At 44.3% G+C, this 24,966-nt stretch overlaps 2 protein-coding genes across 2 annotated transcripts; one reads left to right on the plus strand and one right to left on the minus strand.

Moving 5' to 3' along the window:
* Positions 1-9,032: 9,032 nt before the first annotated feature.
* Positions 9,033-18,227, plus strand: LOC139400152 (uncharacterized; the record flags this gene model as incomplete). The annotated part of the gene is made up of 4 exons (XM_071145181.1): positions 9,033-9,752; positions 9,885-10,052; positions 10,215-10,323; positions 16,854-18,227. Coding segments are annotated over 4 exons (2,371 nt in total), but the record flags the coding sequence as incomplete, so codon positions are not given.
* A 582-nt stretch (positions 18,228-18,809) lies between these two features.
* LOC139400153 (transmembrane protein 60-like) lies at positions 18,810-24,387 on the minus strand. Its single transcript, XM_071145182.1, has 2 exons — positions 24,224-24,387; positions 18,810-23,810 (listed from the first exon to the last, which is right to left on the minus strand). The coding sequence occupies exon 2, from the start codon at positions 23,750-23,752 to the stop codon at positions 23,351-23,353; it is 402 nt and encodes a 133-aa protein (XP_071001283.1). The 5' UTR covers positions 23,753-23,810; positions 24,224-24,387; the 3' UTR covers positions 18,810-23,350.
* Between the last annotated feature and the right edge of the window lie 579 nt (positions 24,388-24,966).

Genomic DNA, 24,966 nt, shown 5'->3' on the forward strand with positions numbered 1-24,966 from the left:
ACACACACACACACACAGACACACACAGACACACACACACAGACACACACACACACACACACACAGACACACACACACAGACACAGACACACACACACAGACACACACACACAGACACACACACACAGAGACACACACACAGAGACACACACACAGAGACACACACACACACACACACACACACACACACACACACACACACACAGAGACACACACACAGAGAGACACACACACAGAGACACACACACACACACACACACACACACAGAGAGACACACACACAGAGACACACACACACACACACACACACACACACACAGAGACACACACACACAGAGACACACACACACAGAGACACACACACACAGAGACACACACACACACACACAGAGACACACACACACACACACAGAGACACACACACACACACACAGAGACACACACACACACACAGAGACACACACACACAGAGACACACACACACACACACAGAGACACACACACACAGAGACACACACACACACACACAGAGACACACACACACACACAGAGACACACACACACAGAGACACACACACACACACACAGACACACACAGAGAGACACACAGACACACACACAGAGACACACACAGAGAGACACACAGACACACACACACACACACACAGAGAGACACACAGACACACACACACACACAGAGACACACACACAGAGACACACAGAGACACACACACACACACACACAGAGACACACAGAGACACCCCCACGTCGTCCCGTCTCTCATGTCATTTTATTCTCAACCATCCCTGCAGTTCAGCATTCCAACACCACTGCTGCTCCCAACTGCTGAGCTATTTATCTATTTCACTCCCTTATCCATCTTCTTGACGTTTATTCCTAGTGGAACGGACAGGGAGGTGTCATTTCATCCTGATAATATTAGCATCGCAGCTTGATTTAAAGAGCGAAGAATCCTATAGAAAACAACCAATGTGGCATCGATATGAGTCAGAAACATGTATTCTAGTGTCATTTTGGTCATGAAGTCAGTCTGGTGTAAAATGGAGTTTGGAACATCTGCGCGTCACACCGGGTAAATGAAGGTTGGGGTGTCCAACAGCTGTGGGGATTGCTCTCGATCCAATAGCATAGACAGTGAGACAGACCTGCCCAGCAGCTCCTACTGTTTACACACGTCGCACATTGTTATACTTGAGAAATACTGCATCAAACACCTTTGATGGATGAAAAATTGTGCATCTAAAACATCCTCGGCCAAAATGTAAAAATGAATTACAGATTTCTGGGGAAGTGAAATGAAGTGAAATGGGCTTCCTACAGTGTCTCATGAGGGACAAACACCATTAACCAAAAGTGGAAATCGGTCAGGAGACACACCTCTGAGACTGAAATCTCATTTTTCTAATCAGTAACAGAAAAAAACATGTGCCAATCGGCGTGTTACCGTTACCCGTTAGTCGGAGCCTGTTAGTCGGGGCCCGTTACCTGTTAGTCGGGGCCCGTTACCAGTTAGTCGGAGCCCGTTACCAGTTAGTCGGAGCCCGTTACCAGTTAGTCGGAGCCCGTTACCCGTTAGTCAGAGCCCGTTACCCGTTAGTCAGAGCCCGTTACCCGTTAGTCGGGGCCCGTTACCTGTTAGTCAGAGCCCGTTACCTGTTAGTCGGAGCCCGTTACCAGTTAGTCGGAGCCCGTTACCAGTTAGTCGGAGCCTGTTAGTCAGAACCCGTTACCTGTTAGTCGGAGCCCGTTACCAGTTAGTCGGAGCCCGTTACCCGTTAGTCGGAGCCCGTTACCTGTTAGTCGGGCCCGTTACCCGTTAGTCGGAGCCTGTTAGTCGCAGCCAGTTACCCGTTAGTCGGAGCCTGTTAGTCGGAGCCCGTTACCCGTTAGTCGGAGCCTGTTAGTCGGAGCCCATTACCTGTTAGTCAGAGCCTGTTACCAGTTAGTCGGAGCCCGTTACCCGTTAGTCGGAGCCTGTTAGTCGGAGCCCATTACCTGTTAGTCAGAGCCCGTTACCCGTTAGTCGGAGCCTGTTAGTCGGGGCCCGTTACCCGTTAGTCGGAGCCCGTTACCAGTTAGTCGGAGCCCGTTAGTCGGAGCCAGTTACCCGTTAGTCGGAGCCCGCGCGCCCGTTACCCATTAGTTGGAGCCAGTTACCCGTTAGTCGGAGCCCGTTAGTCGGAGCACGCGCGCCCGTTACCCGTTAATCTGCATTTCACTGTACTATTTACACCTGCTGTATCCTTTTTTACATCTGGTCGAAAGATGTACACTATATAGGGTGCTATTTGGGATACAGGCTAAAATATTTTATAGGAGCTGTCTTTTAGTCTTTTTTGGTGGGTATTTTTTTCCTTGTCTTTATTCACACACACAAAAAAATCTATCGTAGTCCCGTCGTAGTCCCGTCGTAGTCCCGTCGTAGTCCCGTCGTAGTCCCGTAATACCATTGACAGCTGTTACAAATAACAATCCTACAGTAGGGAAATGGGAGCTAAAGGTTCATGGTCCCCCAGACTACCTGCCTGAACACCCTGCCTTCTTCACTGTTGCCTAGTGTGGGGTTTACAAGACTACAGGCTGTCAGGAACACATGTCAGACCTGATGGCTGGATCTCTCTCTCTCACGCACACACACACACACACCACACACACTGTGTTTTGGCTGCTGGAGGAGCAGAAGGATAAGGGAGACCCATAGGTAATACATCTTATCCTCCACCGTATACTCCCCTTTACGCACACACACACACACACACACACACACACACTGTGTTTTGGCTGCATGACGGCATCCTGTAAAATGGATGATTTATTTATAGGATGAGTCTTCATGCTCAGGGAATCCTCGGGGATCTTTTATAGGACACAGGAACACATGGTTTATGGATCATACTGTACACAGGCATGGAACTGTGAAAGACAGAGAGACATGGTTTATGGATCATACTGTACACAGGCATGGAACTGTGAAAGACCGAGACAGACATGGTTTATGGGTCATACTGTACACAGGCATGGGAACTGTGAAAGACAGAGACAGAAATGGTTTATGGATCATACTGTACACAGGCATGGGAACTGTGAAAGACAGAGACAGACATGGTTTATGGATCATACTGTACACAGGCATGGGAACTGTGAAAGACAGAGACAGACATGGATCATACTGTACACAGGCATGGGAACTGTGAAAGACCGATACAGACATGGAGACCTTGACTGAAGAGAAGGCCTCTTTTACGGGCTGTTCCCAGGAGGATAGATTAATATATATATATATATATATATATATATATATATATATATATATATATATATATATATATATATATATATATATATATATATACGGAACAGCCCGTAATATATATATATTAATATATATATATTAATATTAATATATATAGATTAATATATATAGATCAATATTAATATATATATATATATTAATATATATAGATTAATATATATAGATTAATATATATAGATATATATTAATAGATTAATATATATAGATTAATATATATAGATATATATTAATAGATTAATATATATAGATTAATATATATATATAGATTAATATATATATATATATATATATATATATATATATATATATATTAATATATATATATAGATTAATATATATATATATATATATATATATAGATTAATATATATAGATTAATATGTATATATATATATTAATCTATATATATATATTAATCTATATATATATATTAATCTATATATATATATTAATCTATATATATATATATATATATATATATATATTAATCTATATATATATATATATATATATATATATATATATTAATCTATATATATATATATATTAATCTATATATATATATATATTAATCTATATATATATATATATATATATATATATATTAATCTATATATATATATATACATTAATCTATTTATATATATATATATATATATATATATATATATATAGATTAATATATATATACAGTGCCTTGCGAAAGTATTCAGCCCCCTTGAACTTTGCGACCTTTTACCACATTTCAGGCTTCAAACATAAAGATATAAAACTGTATTTTTTTGTGAAGAATCAACAACAAGTGGGACACAATCATGAAGTGGAACGACATTTATTGGATATTTCAAACTTTTTTAACAAATCAAAAACTGAAAAATTGGGCGTGCAAAATTATTCAGCCCCTTTACTTTCAGTGCAGCAAACTCTCTCCAGAAGTTCAGTGAGGATCTCTGAATGATCCAATGTTGACCTAAATGACTAATGATGATAAATACAATCCACCTGTGTGTAATCAAGTCTCTGTATAAATGCACCTGCACTGTGATAGTCTCAGAGGTCCGTTAAAAGCGCAGAGAGCATCATGAAGAACAAGGAACACACCAGGCAGGTCCGAGATACTGTTGTGAAGAAGTTTAAAGCCGGATTTGGATACAAAAATATTTCCCAAGCTTTAAACATCCCAAGGAGCACTGTGCAAGCGATAATATTGAAATGGAAGGAGTTTCAGACCACTGCAAATCTACCAAGACCTGGCCGTCCCTCTAAACTTTCAGCTCATACAAGGAGAAGACTGATCAGAGATGCAGCCAAGAGGCCCATGATCACTCTGGATGAACTGCAGAGAGCTACAGCTGAGGTGGGAGACTCTGTCCATAGGACAACAATCAGTCGTATATTGCACAAATCTGGCCTTTATGGAAGAGTGGCAAGAAGAAAGCCATTTCTTAAAGATATCCATAAAAAGTGTCGTTTAAAGTTTGCTACAAGCCACCTGGGAGACACACCAAACATGTGGAAGAAGGTGCTCTGGTCAGATGAAACCAAAATTGAACTTTTTGGCAACAATGCAAAACGTTATGTTTGGCGTAAAAGCAACACAGCTGAACACACCATCCCCACTGTCAAACATGGTGGTGGCAGCATCATGGTTTGGGCCTGCTTTTCTTCAGCAGGGACAGGGAAGATGGTTAAAATTGATGGGAAGGTGGATGGAGCCAAATACAGGACCATTCTGGAAGAAAACCTGATGGAGTCTGCAAAAGACCTGAGACTGGGACGGAGATTTGTCTTCCAACAAGACAATGATCCAAAACATAAAGCAAAATCTACAATGGAATGGTTCAAAAATAAACATATCCAGGTGTTAGAATGGCCAAGTCAATGTCCAGACCTGAATCCAATCGAGAATCTGTGGAAAGAACTGAAAACTGCTGTTCACAAATGCTCTCCATCCAACCTCACTGAGCTCGAGCTGTTTTGCAAGGAGGAATGGGAAAAAATGTCAGTCTCTCGATGTGCAAAACTGATAGAGACATACCCCAAGCGACTTACAGCTGTAATCGCAGCAAAAGGTGGCGCTACAAAGTATTAACTTAAGGGGGCTGAATAATTTTGCACGCCCAATTTTTCAGTTTTTGATTTGTTAAAAAAGTTTGAAATATCCAATAAATGTCGTTCCACTTCATGATTGTGTCCCACTTGTTGTTGATTCTTCACAAAAAAATACAGTTTTATATCTTTATGTTTGAAGCCTGAAATGTGGCAAAAGGTCGCAAAGTTCAAGGGGGCCGAATACTTTCGCAAGGCACTGTATATATATTAATCTATATATATTAATCTATATATATATATTAATATATATATATATTAATATATATATTAATATATATATATTTAATATATATTAATATATATATATATATATATATATATAGCCACTTGACCAAGTTGTGGAAAAATAACACTTCACTTTCTGACCCAAAACAGCCATAGCAGATTTCTGTGAGTAAATTACTGAGTTTTCACTCTGTCTGCCTTCTCAGTTTCCACCCTCACCTTGCCATGTAATAAGTCTCACCAAGTTGACTTCGTCACCTTCACTAGTACCTCACTGTCTGTCCTCATAGATACTGTAGTATAGTGACTAGTACCTCACTGTCTGTCCCCATAGATACTGTAGTATAGTGACTAGTACCTCACTGTCTGTCCCCATAGATACTGTAGTATAGTGACTAGTACCTCACTGTCTGTCCTCATAGATACTGTAGTATAGTGACTAGTACCTCACTGTCTGTCCTCATAGATACTGTAGTATAGTGACTAGTACCTCACTGTCTGTCCTCATAGATACTGTAGTATAGTGACTTGAACCTCACTGTCTGTCCTCATAGATATTGTAGTATAGTGACTAGTACCTCACTGTCTGTCCCCATAGATACTGTAGTATAGTGACTTGTACCTCACTGTCTGTCCTCATAGATACTGTAGTATAGTGACTAGTACCTCACTGTCTGTCGTCATAGATACTGTAGTATAGGGACTAGTACCTCACTGTCTGTCCCCATAGATACTGTAGTATAGTGACTTGTACCTCACTGTCTGTCCTCATAGATACTGTAGTATAGTGACTAGTACCTCACTGTCTGTCCCCATAGATACTGTAGTATAGTGACTTGTACCTCACTGTCTGTCCTCATAGATACTGTAGTATAGTGACTAGTACCTCACTGTCTGTCGTCATAGATACTGTAGTATAGGGACTAGTACCTCACTGTCTGTCCTCATAGATGGGGTGGCAGGTAGCATAGTGGTTAGAGCGTTGGACTTGTAACCGAAAGGTTGCAAGATCTAAATCCCCGAGCTGACAAGGTAAAAGTCTGTTGTTCTGCCCCTGAACAAGGCAGTTAACCCACTGTTCCCCTGAACAAGGCTGTTAACCCACTGTTCCCCTGAACAAGACAGTTAACCCACTGGTTCCCCTGAACAAGGCTGTTAACCCACTGTTCCCCTGAACAAGGCAGTTAACCCACTGTTCCCCAGTAAGCCGTCATTGTAAATAAGAATTGGTTCTTAACTGACTTGCCTGGTTAAAGAAAATAAATAGATACTGTAGTACAGTGACTACTCTCTCTCCTGACTGAACAGTATGACCAAATAGCCGTGGCCAATCGCTTCAGCCACACGAGCCCCCTCCCTCCCCCTCCCTCCCCCTCCGTCCCTCCCTCTTCCTCCCTCCCCCTCTTCTCCCTCCCCAGAGTGCTGTCTGTTTCTTCTGTTGAAACCTTTTCTCTGGGTCTCAGCTTTACATGTATTACTTCATCCAGGCAGGCAGAAGTCCTGTCCTACTTCTGCATACTAAACAGTGCTCGGGTTACATCACAAATGGCACACTAACCCCTATACAGTACACTACTGTAGGGCACGATATAGGGAATATGGTGTGATTTGTGACACAGGCACTATCTCCTCGTTGGTTGTTTCACCCCGTGATGTTCTCTAGTGTAATGAATGTTAAATGTGAAGATGTACTCACACTGCCTTTACACTGGCTGTGTTACCCCTCTCTCTGACTAAACACTGGCTGTGTTACCCCTCTCTCTGACTAAACACTGGCTGTGTTACCCCTCTCTGACTAAACACTGGCTGTGTTACCCCTCTCTCTGACTAAACACTGGCTGTGTTACCCCTCTCTCTGACTAAACACTGGCTGTGTTACCCCTCTCTCTGACTAAACACTGGCTGTGTTACCCCTCTCTCTGACTAAACACTGGCTGTGTTACCCCTCTCTCTGACTAAACACTGGCGGTGTTACCCCTCTCTCTGACTAAACACTGGCTGTGTTACCCCTCTCTCTGACTAAACACTGGCTGTGTTACCCCTCTCTCTGACTAAACACTGGCTGTGTTACCCCTCTCTCTGACTAAACACTGGCTGTGTTACCCCTCTCTCTGACTAAACACTGGCTGTGTTACCCCTCTCTCTGACTAAACACTGGCTGTGTTACCCCTCTCTCTGACTAAACACTGGCTGTGTTACCCCTCTCTCTGACTAAACACTGGCTGTGTTACCCCTCTCTCTGACTAAACACTGGCTGTGTTACCCCTCTCTCTGACTAAACACTGGCTGTGTTACCCCTCTCTCTGCCTTTACACTGGCTGTGTTACCCCTCTCTCTGACTAAACACTGGCTGTGTTACCCCTCTCTGACTAAACACTGGCTGTGTTACCCCTCTTTCTGCCTTTACACTGGCTGTGTTACCCCTCTCTCTGCCTTTACACTGGCTGTGTTACCCCTCTCTGCCTTTACACTGGCTGTGTTACCCCTCTCTCTGACTAAACACTGGCGGTGTTACCCCTCTCTCTGACTAAACACTGGCTGTGTTACCCCTCTCTCTGACTAAACACTGGCTGTGTTACCCCTCTCTCTGACTAAACACTGGCTGTGTTACCCCTCTCTCTGACTAAACACTGGCTGTGTTACCCCTCTCTCTGACTAAACACTGGCTGTGTTACCCCTCTCTCTGACTAAACACTGGCTGTGTTACCCCTCTCTCTGACTAAACACTGGCTGTGTTACCCCTCTCTCTGACTAAACACTGGCTGTGTTACCCCTCTCTCTGACTAAACACTGGCTGTGTTACCCCTCTCTCTGACTAAACACTGGCTGTGTTACCCCTCTCTGACTAAACACTGGCTGTGTTACCCCTCTCTCTGACTAAACACTGGCTGTGTTACCCCTCTCTCTGACTAAACACTGGCTGTGTTACCCCTCTCTCTGACTAAACACTGGCGGTGTTACCCCTCTCTCTGACTAAACACTGGCTGTGTTACCCCTCTCTCTGACTAAACACTGGCGGTGTTACCCCTCTCTCTGACTAAACACTGGCTGTGTTACCCCTCTCTCTGACTAAACACTGGCTGTGTTACCCCTCTCTGACTAAACACTGGCAGTGTTACCCCTCTCTCTGACTAAACACTGGCGGTGTTCCCAGGCTCATTGTAATGGCTGGAATGAAATCAGTGGAATGGTATCAAACACATCCAACACATGGAAACAACGTTTGACTCCGTTCCATTGATTCCATTAAATTTGTTGAATCAGATGTTAATGTGCTTTACTGGGGAGACGGCTTACTTCCGGCTCTCCGGTGGTCTCTAAAACCAGACAGCTTACTTCCGGCTCTCCGGTGGTCTCTAGAACCAGACAGCTTACTTCTGGCTCTCCGGTGGTCTCCCGAACCAGACAGCTTACTTCTGGCTCTCCGGTGGTCTCTAGAACCAGACAGCTTACTTCCGGCTCTCCAGTGGTCTCTAGAACCAGACAGCTTACTTACGGCTCTCCGGTGGTCTCTAGAACCAGACAGCTTACTTCCGGCTCTCCGGTGATCTCTGGGACCAGACAGCTTACTTACGGCTCTCCGGTGGTCTCTAGAACCAGACAGCTTACTTCCGGCTCTCCGGTTGTCTCTGGGACCAGACAGCTTACTTCCGGCTCTCCGGTGGTCTCTGGGACCAGACAGCTTACTTACGGCTCTCTGGTGGTCTCTAGAACCAGACAGCTTACTTACGGCTCTCCGGTTGTCTCTGGGACCAGACAGCTTACTTCCGGCTCTCCGGTGGTCTCTGGGACCAGACAGCTTACTTCCGGCTCTCCGGTGATCTCTGGGACCAGACAGCTTACTTCCGGCTCTCCGGTTGTCTCTGGGACCAGACAGCTTACTTCCGGCTCTCCGGTGGTCTCTAGAACCAGACAGCTTACTTACGGCTCTCCGGTGGTCTCTGGGACCAGACAGCTTACTTCCGGCTCTCCGGTGGTCTCTAGAATCAGACAGCTTGCTTCCGGCTCTCCGGTGGTCTCTGGGACCAGACAGCTTACTAAGCTACAAGGTCAGGGATATCCTAGACTAGCTCTCCAGAGGCAGGATGCTGGATCAGGATAAAAAAAAATCTGTTATATAGTATCATATAGTAATTGATTGATTATTTTGGTCTTATTATGGCCGCCTGCTATAGAAGTTTGTGTTAATCTCAATGTCCTCTCCTCCTCCAGGTCAACCAATGAGATCAAGAACCTGCAGTACCTACCTCGGGCCAGCGAGCCTCGTGAGATGCTGTTCGAGGACCGGACGCGGGCCCACGCCGACCACATCGGACAGGGCTTCGAGAGGCAGACCACCGCCGCTGTAGGGGTGCTCAAGGCCGTGCGCTGTGGAGAGAGGTGGGTGGTTTTAACACCCGGATATATGATAATGTATTATCTTTAGATATTATTGAGGCTGTATTTAGTATCCAACAATCGTCCAACTAATCCGTTACAAGACCGCTGCATAATCTGATTGGAAATAAATGGTTATAATCTATCTTCTCTCTGTCTCTGTAGCGCGGAGCCCCCTCGCGTTACCAAAGACGTGATCTGTTTCCATGCTGGAGACTTCCCTAATGTAGTCCAGAGGTTACAACTGGACCTGCACGAACCACCTCTGTCCCAGGTGAGCTGCACCTGTCTTCTACCTCGTTTCTATTAGTTAAGATGGCAGCGGAGACCATGGCTGCTGTTTCATGGGCTCTTAAACAACTGTGCTATTTTGTTTGTTTTTTTCTTGCATTTTTTTGTAACTTATTCTGTCTCTTATGACTGAAAGCTTCTGGAAAACAGAACAGCGATTACTCACTTCGAACTTGATGAAGAACATTTCTTTAATGAGTCGGATGACTTGTGGAGATGCCTGGCAGAGATTAGATTTTTCAACACGAATACCAGTTATTGGAGGACCAAAAAAGCCGGTACCGATTAATCGGACGATTTATATATATATATACAGTGCCTTGCGAAAGTATTCGGCCCCCTTGAACCTTGCGACCTTTTGCCACATTTCAGGCTTCAAACATAAAGATATAAAACTGTATTTTTTTGTGACGAATCAACAACAAGTGGGACACAATCATGAAGTGGAACGACATTTATTGGAAATTTCAAACTTTTTTAACAAATCAAAAACTGAAAAATTGGGCGTGCAAAATTATTCAGCCCCCTTAAGTTAATACTTTGTAGCGCCACCTTTTGCTGCGATTACAGCTGTAAGTCGCTTGGGGTATGTCTCTATCAGTTTTGCACATCGAGAGATGTGTCCTTGCAAAACAGCTCAAGCGCAGTGAGGTTGGATGGAGAGCATTTGTGAACAGCAGTTTTCAGTTCTTTCCACAGATTCTCGATTGGATTCAGGTCTGGACTTTGACTTGGCCATTCTAACACCTGGATATGTTTATTTTTGAACCATTCCATTGTAGATTTTGCTTTATGTTTTACATCATTGTCTTGTTGGAAGACAAATCTCCGTCCCAGTCTCAGGTCTTTTGCAGACTCCATCAGGTTTTCTTCCAGAATGGTCCTGCATTTGGCTCCATCCATCTTCCCATCAATTTTAACCATCTTCCCTGTCCCTGCTGAAGAAAAGCAGGCCCAAACTATGATGCTGCCACCACCATGGTTGACAGTGGAGATGGTGTGTTCAGGGTGATGAGCTGTGTTGCTTTTACGCCAAACATAACGTTTTGCATTGTTGCAATTGTTGCATCTGACCAGAGCACCTTCTTCCACATGTTTGGTGTGTCTCCCAGGTGGCTTGTGGCAAACTTTAAACAACACTTTTTATGGATATCTTTAAGAAATGGCTTTCTTCTTGCCACTCTTCCATAAAGGCCATATTTGTGCAATATACGACTGATTGTTGTCCAATGGACAGAGTCTCCCACCTCAGCTGTAGATCTCTGCAGTTCAGCCAGAGTGATCATGGGCCTCTTGGCTGCATCTCTGATCAGTCTTCTCCTTGTATGAGCTGAAAGTTTAGAGGGACGGCCAGGTCTTGGTAGATTTGCAGTGGTCTGATACTCCTTCCATTTCAATATTATCGCTTGCACAGTGCTCCTTGGGATGTTTAAAGCTTGGGAAATCTTTTTGTATCCAAATCCGGCTTTAAACTTCTTCACAACAGTATCTCGGACCTGCCTGGTGTGTTTCTTGTTCTTCATGATGCTCTCTGCGCTTTTAACGGACCTCTGAGACTATCACAGTGCAGGTGCATTTATACGGAGACTTGATTACACACAGGTGGATTGTATTTATCATCATTAGTCATTTAGGTCAACATTGGATCATTCAGAGATCCTCACTGAACTTCTGGAGAGAGTTTGCTGCACTGAAAGTAAAGGGGCTGAATAATTTTGCACGCCCAATTTTTCAGTTTTTGATTTGTTAAAAAAGTTTGAAATATCCAATAAATGTCGTTCCACTTCATGATTGTGTCCCACTTGTTGTTGATTCTTCACAAAAAAATACAGTTTTATATCTTTATGTTTGAAGCCTGAAATGTGGCAAAAGGTTGCAAAGTTCAAGGGGGCCGAATACTTTCGCAAGGCACTATATATATATATATATTTATATATATATATATATATTTATTTATGTATCATTTATTTGTAATAATTCAATAAAATCAATTTAGTCTCAAATAAATTAAACATGTTCAATTTGGTTTAAATAATGCAAAAACAAAGTTTTGGAGAAGAAAGTATAAGTGCAATATTTGCCAAGATTGATTGTTTTTTAAAAGTTTAATGCTAGCTAGCAACTTACATTGGCTCCTTGCTGCACTCGCGTAACAGGTAGTCAGCCTGCCACGCAGTCTCCTCGTGGAGTCCAATGTAATCGGCCATAATCGGTGTCCAAAAATGCCGATTACCGATTGTTATGAAAACTTGAAATCGGCCTTAATTAATCGGCCTTTCCGATGAATCAGTCGACCTCTAGTGAAGATGCCTTCTGAGGATCTGCCTTTGCCATCCGCCATCCGTACTACTGGCCAACATACAATCGCTGGATAATAAATAGGATGAACTAAAAAGCACGTAAATCCTACCAGGAGGACATTAAAAACTGTAATATCTTATGTTTCACTGAGTTGTGGCTGAACAACGACATGAATAACATACAGCTGGTGGGTTATACACTGTATCAGCGGGATAGAACAACAGCCTCTGGTAACAATGTATATTTGTAAACAATACCTAAGGCACAATATCTAAGGAAGTCTTGATGTTTTGCTTGCCTGAAGTAGAGTATCTCATGATATGCTGTAGACCACACTATCTACCTAGAGAGTTTTATCTGTATTTTTTGTAGCTGTTACATTCCCCCACAGAACGATGCTAGCACTAAGACTGCACTCAATGAGCTGTATACCGCCATAAGCAAACAGGAAAACGCTCAACCAGAGGCGGCGCTCCTAGTGGCCGGGGACTTTAATGCAGGAACATTTAAATCCGTTTTACCAAATTTCTATCAGCATGTTAAACGTTCAACTAGAGGGTAAAAAAAACTCTAGACCACCTTTTCTCCACACACAGAGACGCGTTCAAAGCTCTCCCTCGCCCTCCATTTGGCAAATCTGACCATAATTCTATCCTCCTGATTCCTGCTTACAAGCAAAAATGAAAGCAGGAAGCACCGGTGACTCGGTCAATAAAAAAGTGGTTAGATGAAGCAGATGCTAAACTACAGGACTGTTTTGCTAACACAGACTGGAATATGTTCCTGGATTCTTCCGATGGCATTGAGGACACCACATCAGTCACTGGTTTCATTAATAAGTGCATCGATGACGTCGTCCCTACAGTGACTGTACGCACATACCCCAACCAGAAGACTCTAACCCGGAACCTTATAAGAAATTCCGCTATGCCCTCTGACGAACCGTCAAACAGGCAAAGCATCAATACAGGACTAAGATCGAATCGTACTACACCAGCTCCGACTCTCGTTGGATGAGGGCTTGCAAACTATTACAGACTACAAAGGGAAGTACAGCCGAGTGCTGCCCAGTAACACGAGCCTACCAGACGAGCTAAATTACTTCTATACTCGCTTCGAGGCAAGTAACACTGAAACATGCATGAGAGCATCAGCTGTTCCAGACAATTGTGTGATCACGCTATCCGCAGCCGATGTGAGTAAGACCTTTAAACAGATCAACATTCACAAGGCCGCAGGGCCAGACGGATTACCAGGACGTGTACTCCGAGCATGCGCTGACCAACTGTCAAGTGTCTTCACTGACATTTTCAACCTCTCCCTGTCTGAGTCTAATGCCAACATGTTTCAAGCAGACCACCATAGTCCCTGTGCCCAAGAACACTAAGGTAACCTGCCAAAATGACTACCGATCCGTAGCACTCACCAGAAACCCAAGAACCACTCCAATTTGCATACCGCCCCAACAGATCCACAATCTCTATTGCATTCCACACTACCCTTACCCACCTGGACAAAAGGAACACCTATGTGAGAATGCTATGCATTCTGTGTTCAGCACCATAGTGCCCTCAAAGCTCATCACTAAGCTAAGGACCATGGGACTAAACACCCACCTCTGCAACTAGATCCTGGACTTCCTGACAGACCGCCCCAAGGTGGTAAGGGTAGGTAACAACACATCCCTCAGGGGTGCGTGCTCAGTCCCCTCCTGTACTCCCTGTTCACTCATGACTGCACGGGTCAGGCACGACTCCAACTCCATCATTAAGTTTGCTGATGACACATCAGTGGTAGGCCTGATCACCAACAACCATGAGACAGCACATAGGGAGGAGGTAAGAGACCTGGCCATGTGGTGCCAGGACAAAAACCTCTCCCTCAACGTGATCAAGACTAAAGAGATGATTGTGGACTACAGGAAAAGGAGGATCGGGAGCATCACTGCCTGGTATGGCAACTGCTCGGCCTCCGATCGCAAGGCATCACAGAGGGTAGTGCGTACGGCCCAGTACATCACTGAGGCCAAGCTTTCTGCCATCCAGGACCTCTATACCAGGCGGTGTTAGAGGAAGGCCCTAAAAATTGTCAGACTTCAGCCACCCTAGCCATAGACTGTTCTCTCTGCCACTGCACGGCAAGCGGTACCGGAGCGCCAAGTCCTAGGTCCAAGAGGCTTCTAAACAGCTTCTACCCCCAAGCCATAAGACTACTGAACAGCTAATCAAATGTCTACCCAGACGACTTGCTTGCCCCCCCCCCCCCCCCTCCTCCCTCTTTTACACTGCTGCTACTCTGTGGTCTATGCACTTTAATAACTCTACCTACATGTACATATTACCTCAATTACCTCGACTAACCGGTGCCCCGGTAGATTGACTCTGTACCGGTACCCCTTGTATATTGCCTCGCTACTGTTATTTTACTGCTGCTCTTTAATTATTAGTTACTTTTATTTCTTATTTTTCTTAACTGCATTGTTGGTTAAGGGCTTGTAAGTAAGCATTTCACTGTAAGATCTACACCTGTTGTATTTAGCTCATGTGACAAAACATTTGATTTGATATTGCATGAAACAAGGTAGCTTATCCACAGCCCTATGCACTGTACTGCCACCCTCTGGCTAGATGTGGCACTACACTGTGCTGTCTTCAACAGAGACCCTCCAGGAGGGTTCAAGGCTTGTCCTACATTAAAGTGATCCTCCAGGAGGGTTCAGGGCCTACATTAAAGTGATCCTCCAGGAGGGTTCAGGGCCTACATTAAAGTGATCCTCCAGGAGGGTTCAGGGCCTACATTAAAGTGATCCTCCAGGAGGGGGGCCTACATGATTCAGGGCCTACATTAAAGTAATCCTCCAGGAGGGTTCAGGGCCTACATTAAAGTGATCCTCCAGGAGGGTTCAGGGCCTACATTAAAGTGATCCTCCAGGAGGGTTCAGGGCCTACATTAAAGTGATCCTCCAGGAGGGTTCAGGGCCTACATTAACCAGGTAAATGTAATCTATGTAATCCCCAAAGTAATGATTTATCATGACAGGGCCAGAAACAATAACTAGTAATGCTGCATACTCCAAGAAAGGTTCATATCTCACCTTTACGGTAAAAATAGTTTTAAATGGCTGAGGTGGCGGCACTTTTGATGACACAAGTTCAAGTACACAGTACAAATATAACGTATTTATACAACAAATATAACATATTTCCTATTCAACAAAACTATGAAGGCTTGTAATATATATATGCTTTCTAAATATAGTATAATCAAATGATAAAAATGACTAAGATTTCACCTTCCTTATAACTGTGAAAAACAAGTTTGTATGTTTTAGTGTTGGAGAAAATGAGCATGTTTTCTCTCTTGATCAAACCTTCTGCCTCCATCCATGTGAACGTCTCAGAGCTCCTAGCGTGGCTTCCTGAACTCGCTAGGAACTCTCCTTTCAACTCATATTAATATTGTCCTTCTATGACAAAGTTTTTTTGTTTGTTTCAAATCTATGAATTATTTTAGATTACTGGCTATAAATCGACAACTACTATTTTCTGCTGCGCTACGATGTAAGGATGGCAGGCATATGTGGTGTTAGTGGCTGTGATGTAGAGTTCAGCCTGGACTTGATGGACAGTCGGAAGGGTGAATGACAGATTTGGAGGGACATCCCAGCTTCAAATGTTGTCAGATTTCACACCCTCCTTCACACAGGCGTCTGTGAGAATCAGGGCTACCGCTCAATGCACGCCATTTCCATCTACGGTGTCCACAGATCGATTTATAAGCCAAAATGTCAGTTGTAACCGGTACCAGAACCATGCAGCTCCCCAAAACAGGGGACTTGACATCTGAGAGGTTTTTAAAGAGACCCTCCAGGAGGGCTCAGGGCCTGTGCTCCATTAAAGAGACCCTCCAGGAGGGCTCAGGGCCTGTCCTCCATTAAAGAGACCCTCCAGGAGGGCTCAGGGCCTGTGCTCCATTAAAGAGACCCTCCAGGAGGGCTCAGGACCTGTTCTCCATTAGTGTCTCTTAAGCTGCCGTTTTGTTTTAGTTAGGAGCAGCTGAGAGGTGATTTCACAGCATCCTTCTGCGTTTGCTTTACACATGTTCAGCACTAGTGATTCAACTACTCCCCTGGTTTAGAACAATATGGGAACAGCTCAGTGGATCTTCTCCTCCAGTACACTGTCTTACTCTCTCTCTCTCTCTCTCCCTCAGTGTGTGCAGTGGGTGGACGACGCTAAGCTGAACCAGCTGAGACGCGAGGGGATCCGCTACGCCCGTATCCAGCTGTACGACAACGACATCTACTACATCCCTCGTAGTGTGGTTCATCAGTTCAAGACGGTCTCTGCTGTCTGCAGCCTGGCATGGCACATCCGCTTAAAACAATACCACCAAGAGCCTCCGGCCGAGGAGGAGAGGAAGGTGGACGTGTCGACGCTACGAGTCAAACAGGAGCAGTTTGGGGATGCCTTGATGGGAGGGACCACAGCTCCTCTCACGGACCCCAAACCCCCCACAGACAGAGACACTGACCACCCGGAGGTCAAAGTGGAACCTCAACCTGATATAAGGCTGCCCAAGCCCTCTGTCACCTCACCCATCGCCCCCTTACCAACTCCCATCACCCCCCTAACTCCCTCCAAATCCTCTTTCCAGGACACCAAGCCCAAATCACATCACCATCATCCCCACTACTACCACCATCACTCAGAATTACATCAAACCACTACCACACACTCTTCCTTGTCTTCCTCACTCAAACCCTCCCCCACCTCCACCCCCCCATCCTCTCCCAAACCCAGTCCGTCATCCTCTTGTACCCCCTCTCCCAAATCTAGTCCCACTTCTACACACTCTCCCCCCTTCAAACCCAGCCCGGCTTCCACTCGTACCCCCAGTCCCTCTCCCCCCTTCAAACCCAGCCCGGCTTCCACTCGTACCCCCAGTCCCTCTCCCCCCTTCAAACCCAGCCCGGCTTCCACTCGTACCCCCAGTCCCTCTCCCCCCTTCAAACCCAGCCCGGCTTCCACTCGTACCCCCAGTCCCTCTCCCTCACGCAAACCCTGCCACGCCCCTGTCCTTACCCACACCCCTACCCATATCCCTATCCTTACCCATACCCCTATCCTTACCCACACCCCTACGCCTACCCTTACCCACACCCCTACCCCTACCCATACCCACACCCCTACCCATACCCCTGTCCTTACCCACACCCCTATCCTTACCCACACCCCTATCCTTACCCACACCCCTGTCCTTACCCACACCCCTATCCTTACCCACACCCCTATCCTTACCCACACCCTTACCCATACCCCTATCCCCTTTTTGACGCCCTCCCCTGCACCCCTTCTATCTTCTTCAAGCCTGGCCTCCAGCCACACAGAGAGCAGGACCCCTACACCCCAGTTCCGGGCCCAACCCCAGCCCAGACCGGACAAACCCCAGGACAAAGACACTTCTCTTTACACAAAGGCCCCAGTCACCCCCCCGGAAACACGGCCTCCTGGCCCCCCGCACCGCTCCTCCCTCTCCTTTAAACACCACCTGCATGAGCAGCATCAGAAAGACTGTTCCTACTGATCTTTGTACATAGTGTTTTAAAATGGCTCTTCGGGGTTCTGTTTTAATCCCATCTAAAGGAAGGAGAAGACAGACATTAAACCATGATATCAGCACGGTGTGGGATGTATTCTAAGGGACGCGTAAAGCTCTGTTGGGTCTGCATCCTAAATGGTGACCTATTCCCTATATAGGGATCTACTTTGTGACCAGGGCCCATAGGAGAGAGATCTGTTCAAAAGTAGTGCACTATATTGGACATAGGGTACCCTTTAGGATGCACACTTGCTCTGTTCTGTTACCGAATTAATACATTGCAAATGTAACATTCCTCAGTGCCTGTCCATAACTGTGTAGCCTGGTCCCAGATCAGTTTGTATTGTCTTGTCTCATTGTTGACCGTACAGTAGGAGTTGGCTTGGCAAGAACGCATAAACTGATCTGGGACTCAGGCTAATATCTGTGAACTGTCAAAGCACTTAGGGCCAGAAGCACTGGTACTCTGCAGGTCTGACAAACATACAGGTCCTTAAATAATATATTTTAGTTTTAGGTTATAGATGGATTATTATTAGAGCTGACATTAACATATATATATTTTTTGTAAGATGATGAGACATTATTTTAAAGGATTTACTCCAGGCTTTTTTTTGTTCCCCCTCAGAGGCTTATTTATATCAAGGAAGCTTTTAGTTTTCATAATTTTTTGTTCGATTTTAATTGTCAGCACTGTAGTGTAAATAACTTTTTGTAAGGAGAAAAACTTGTAGTGTGATTTCTACATAAATATGGAGCTCTTGATAAAGGTTAACATTACGAGTGATGTTGTTTGATCATGGGGCTACAGTGGTGATCATGGGGCTACAGTGGTGATCATGGGGCTACAGTGGTGATCATGGGGTTACAGTGGTGATCATAGGCCTACAGTGGTGATCATGGGGCTACAGTGGTGATCATGGGGCTACAGTGGACACCAGATGGAGCTCTTGATAAAGGTTAACGTTACGAGGGATGTTGTTTGATCATGGGGCTACAGTGGTGATCATGGGGCTACAGTGGTGATCATGGGGCTACAGTGGTGATCATGGGGCTACAGTGGTGATCATGGGGCTACAGTGGTGATCATGGGGCTACAGTGGACACCAGATGGAGCTCTTGAATGTATCAATTGACCAATTCGACACATTTGGGCAGACTTGATACAAAATATTGTCCAGTATTGCAATGCTTCACTGGATCAATCTGAAACTTTGCGTACACTGCTGCCCTCTAGTGGCCAACATCTAAATTGCAATATATTATGGCATTTCAAAGATAATGGAACAAAGAAAAAATAGAGAACAAATCATTTTTTCTTTGTATTATCTTGTACCAGATCTGTGTTATTCTCCTACATTAATTGTACTTTTCCACAAACTTGTGTTTCAAATGGTACCAAGAATGTGCATTTCCTTGCTTCAGGTCCTGTTCTACAGGCAGTTAGATTTGGGTCATTTTAGGTGAAAATTGAAAAAAAAGGTTATGTTAAATGTTATGAGTGATGTTTGATCATGGGGCTCCAACAGACATACAGTAGATCAATGGTTCATATCTGATATCATGGCCTTTTAGGTTCCAACTTAAACTGATAAGACCATCCCTTTTAACAGGAATCGTTTTGCAATAGAGACGTGTTGGGCTCAAGTCAAGAAGTGTGTATATTTGGGATTCAACTTGCCACTCATCTGAAACAGGCAATTTATTTCTGCACAACAATCTCCAATAAGATGAATGTCTGCGTGGAGACAGTTCAGTGTGTGATCTGCAGAAGCACATTTCAGCAGCATGGCTCCACTGTAGCAGGATTACCTTTCTGGCCTCTGCTACTTCTGTCTGTGTGTGTTATGCAAGCCGCCCACACACTGCACTCAGCGGCGATGAGCTCAGCAGTTCTGGTATGTGAGATTATAGCCGTGGCGCGCTGGGAAATGAAACACAGAAGAGCTGCTGATCAGAATGTGCAGTAGCAGTACAAGCCCAACAGAGACCTCGCTAGAAGCTATGACAGACTGCCCTGGCCCCACATGGTTTGAATGTCAGATAATCAGATTAGTGTGATGAGCGAGCCTCAAACTCTTGGTCCAGTCATAGGGTGTGTCCCAAACGGCACCCTGTTCTCTATAGTGCACTACTGTTGACCAGAGCCCTATGGGGCTATCCAAAGAGGGTGTGGCATACAGAAGGACCTGAGGAGAGGGGTTGGGAGGCAGCCCAATGGGAGAGTGTAGCCCTGACACACAGACCGGCGAGGAAGATGTTTGTGTGTGAGAGGAAGATGTTTGTGCATGTGTGTGTGAGGAAGATGTTTATGCATGTGTGTGTGTGTGTGAGGAAGATGTTTATGCGTGTGTGTGTGAGGAAGATGTTTATGCATGTGTGTGTGAGGAAGATGTTTGCGTGTGTGAGGAAGATGTTTGTGTGTGTGTGAGGAAGATGTTTGTGTGTGTGTGAGGAAGATGTTTGTGTGTGTGTGTGAGGAAGATGTTTGTGAATGTGTGTGTGAGGAAGATGTTTGTGAATGTGTGTGTGAGGAAGATGTTTGAATGTGTGTGTGAGGAAGATGTTTGTGAATGTGTGTGTGAGGACGATGTTTGTGAATGTGTGTGTGAGGAAGTTTGTGAATGTGTGTGTGAGGAAGATGTTTGTGTGTGTGAGGAAGATGTTTGTGAATGTGTGTGTGAGGAAGATGTTTGAATGTGTGTGTGAGGAAGATGTTTGTGAATGTGTGTGTGAGGACGATGTTTGTGAATGTGTGTGTGAGGAAGTTTGTGAATGTGTGTGAGGAAGATTGTGAATGTGTGTGTGAGGAAGATGTTTGTGTGTGTGAGGAAGATGTTTGTGTGTGTGAGGAAGATGTTTGTGAATGTGTGTGTGAGGAAGATGTTTGAATGTGTGTGTGAGGAAGATGTTTGAATGTGTGTGTGAGGAAGATGTTTGAATGTGTGTGTGAGGAAGATGTTTATGAATGTGTGTGTGAGGAAGATGTTTGAATGTGTGTGTGAGGAAGATGTTTATGAATGTGTGTGTGAGGAAGATGTTTGTGTGTGTGAGGAAGATGTTTGTGTGTGTGAGGAAGATGTTTGTGAATGTGTGTGTGAGGAAGATGTTTGAATGTGTGTGTGAGGAAGATGTTTGAATGTGTGTGAGGAAGATGTTTGAATGTGTGTGTGAGGAAGATGTTTGTGAATGTGTGTGTGAGGAAGATGTTTGTGAATGTATGTGTGAGGAAGATGTTTGTGAATGTATGTGTGAGGAAGATGTTTGTGTGTGTGAGGAAGATGTTTGTGTGTGTGAGGAAGATGTTTATGAATGTGTGTGTGAGGAAGATGTTTGAATGTGTGTGTGAGGAAGTTGTTTGTGAATGTATGTGTGAGGAAGATGTTTGTGAATGTGTGTGTGAGGAAGATGTTTGTGAATGTGTGTGTGAGGAAGATGTTTGTGAATGTGTGTGTGAGGAAGATGTTTGTGAATGTGTGTGTGAGGAAGATGTTTGTGAATGTGTGTGTGAGGAAGATGTTTGTGTGTGTGAGGAAGATGTTTATGAATGTGTGTGTGAGGAAGATGTTTGAATGTGTGTGTGAGGAAGTTGTTTGAATGTGTGTGTGAGGAAGTTGTTTGTAAATGTGTGTGTGAGGAAGATGTTTGAATGTGTGTGTGAGGAAGTTGTTTGTAAATGTGTGTGTGAGGAAGATGTTTGTGAATGTGAGGACAAATGTGTCCTTTAAAAAAAAAAAAAAAAAAGGGCAGGCACGGAGAACATTCAGTCAGTCTCCTTTCAGAGTGAGGGATTAAATAAACCCCCCCAAATGCATCATGGTTGAGACATTATGTTAGTAGTACACATTTACTGAACTGAGAGTACATGGAATGAGGCTGTTCAGTCTGTGGAAGTTGTAAAGTTATTTGATACATTCTCAAACAGCCCAGTATTACAACTGATTATTGCACTGTCGAGGATTGCATTGAACACAAGTAGGCCAACAGTCTACCGTGCTGCTACTGCCATCTATCCAATACGACTGGTAGTGCATTGAGACTTGCCTGCTCATCTATTCTGATGCTGGAGTCAACCTCTCATAAGGCACCATAAACAAAATCAGAGCATGTTTTAGTTTGGAACAACAGTGACATCCATTTATTCACACAATACTGAAAGGAAAATAAATAATATGCAGATTGATGTCAAAATGAACTATTCAAATGGTGAAAATTAAAAGGAGACAGTAACACTACAGGTAGATCACATTTAAACTGAATGGCTTTACATAGGAAGAGCCCCGTCTCCCAAACACTACAGGTAGATCACATTTAAACTGAATGGCTTTACATAGGAAGAGCCCCGTCTCCCAAACACTACAGGTAGATCACATTTAAACTGAATGGCTTTACATAGGAAGAGCCCCGTCTCCCAAACACTACAGGTAGATCACATTTAAACTGAATGGCTTTACATAGGAAGAGCCCCGTCTCCCAAACACTACAGGTAGATCACATTTAAACTGAATGGCTTTACATAGGAAGAGCCCCGTCTCCCAAACACTACAGGTAGATCACATTTAAACTGAATGGCTTTACATAGGAAGAGCCCCGTCTCCCAAACACTACAGGTAGATCACATTTAAACTGAATGGCTTTACATAGGAAGAGCCCCGTCTCCCAAACACTACAGGTAGATCACATTTAAACTGAATGGCTTTACATAGGAAGAGCCCCGTCTTCCAAACACTACGACAATCATTTGTCGTCCCACAAAGTATGAAAGAGTTTACAACACAAAAGATGCTGACGTCAAGGAAAATGTCTGGAAATCCTTAGCTAGCAATGTGACATGTCTTTGCTAGATTGTATTAGTTTATCTGACATCTACATGACCTGTACCATTTACATCCGTCTTATAACCTCCTGAAGGCACAGTCTCTGATCTGTTCTCTGATAAGCAGTACTGTTGGCACGAGAGCAAAGCTTGGTCAACGGGATAACACTTCATGTCATAACAAATGAAGGAGAGTTTGTGATTTCGCAAAACAGCTGAAATAACCACACTAAAGAATTAGGTTTGTGTGTTCCTTCCAGCCTCCTCCTTTCCATTCTCCTCAATCCATCTCTCACGCCTCTCTCCTCTCGGGGAAGATGTTATAGCCCAGCTCCACCATGGCTCCCAGCAACATGCACCACAGAGGAATACACACAAAGGTGAGCTTGATATGGGTAAGCTTCTCCAACCGGGCGCACAGCGTCAGACAGAAGCCCAGCTTCAGCAGCATGGACGCCAGGTACCAGGCCTTCTTCTTCAGGTCCTGGGAGCCGTTACGAGGGTCGCGTCCCGCTTTACACCTGGCGACCATCTTGACGAGTAACATGAGGAGGAGGATGCCGTCGAAGATCCACACGGGTAGAAAGGTGAGGAACCAGTTCCAGTGGACTTTGCCATCTAGTTTGAGGACGAGCATGATGAGGAAGGCCAGGGTGAAGATCCAGGTGAGGAGGACTCTCTGAGCGAGAGACATGGTGGCCCCACAGGTACACTGGTAGTACACCTACAGTGGAAATAGAGGTTGCCGGTCCCTGGGAAGAAAGGGTCAGAGAGAATACAGCCATGATGCACCTTTATTGTGCATTCAAACGGCACACATGAGTTAGCTAGCTGTCTAGATACAGTCAGACCCACACATTTACAATGTCACTAATGACAAGTTCTTCTGCGAGGCCGAAGAATACCGTCACAACTGGAACCTTATTTTAACACAGCTGTAGCTAGTTGCACCTAACGTTACTTAGAAATATCATATAGAAAACTAACTAGCGTGACATTTTTTTAATAGAAATGTTTAGCTAATAAGCTAACATTATTTGCAAAACAGATAAACACATCTACATTTTCAGAATGGCTAGTTAGCTCGCTAAAGTTAACTGGCGTTTGCTAAAATAGCTAACGTTAGTTATTCTAGCAAACACCACAACGCGTTGCAGCAACCTACCGGATGTTGTGTTTAGTGATGATCAGAGTTTCTGTCTCCGTATCCACCGTTAAATAATTTTCGATAATCCATCATCAATATTAGCTACATGACCGTTCGTAAATATTAGCTAGTTTGAACGGCTGATTTCTGATTTATTCCCTTTACTTGCACGCAAGGTAAGATCCCGCCCAACATAAATACCTATTGGTTATTGATAAAATGATCGTTCCAACTATTGGACCAATGTAATGTCAATCACGATATCCCGTATTTGAGGATACAGGGCCTTTACCGTAAAGTTCCTAAAGAATATCCCCAGCAGATTTTATAAATAAATGACAGCAACACAACGCAGAGCTGCTGTTAGTTTCAGACTGTACTTGTATTTGTGAGAGGTATTGTGACATGTTGAATGCACCGAGCTGTCTGTTTGAACTACTGGCACATAGCTCGGACATGTCACCAGAGGTCTTTTCACAATCCCCAAGTCCAGAACAGACTATGGGAGGCGCACAGTACTACATAGAGCCATAACTACATGGAACTCTATTCCACATCAAGTAACTCATGCCAGAATTAAAATTAGATAACAAATAAAATTCCTTATGGAACAGCAGGTACTGTGAAGCAACACAAACATAGACACATGCATGCAAACACACGATAACATACGCAGATGATGCAATCTCTATTGCGCTCCACATTGTCCTTTCCCACCTGGACAAAAGGAACCCTATGTGAGAATACTATTCATTGACTGC

This window comes from Oncorhynchus clarkii, unplaced genomic scaffold (assembly GCF_045791955.1).
Source record: "Oncorhynchus clarkii lewisi isolate Uvic-CL-2024 unplaced genomic scaffold, UVic_Ocla_1.0 unplaced_contig_12322_pilon_pilon, whole genome shotgun sequence".
Taxonomy (NCBI): Eukaryota; Metazoa; Chordata; class Actinopteri; order Salmoniformes; family Salmonidae; genus Oncorhynchus; species Oncorhynchus clarkii.

Coding starts and splice junctions, on each gene's coding strand:
- LOC139400153 (XM_071145182.1), bottom strand. CDS start 23,752: ATGTCTCTCGCTCAGAGAGTCCTCCTCACCTGGATCTTCACCCTGGCC.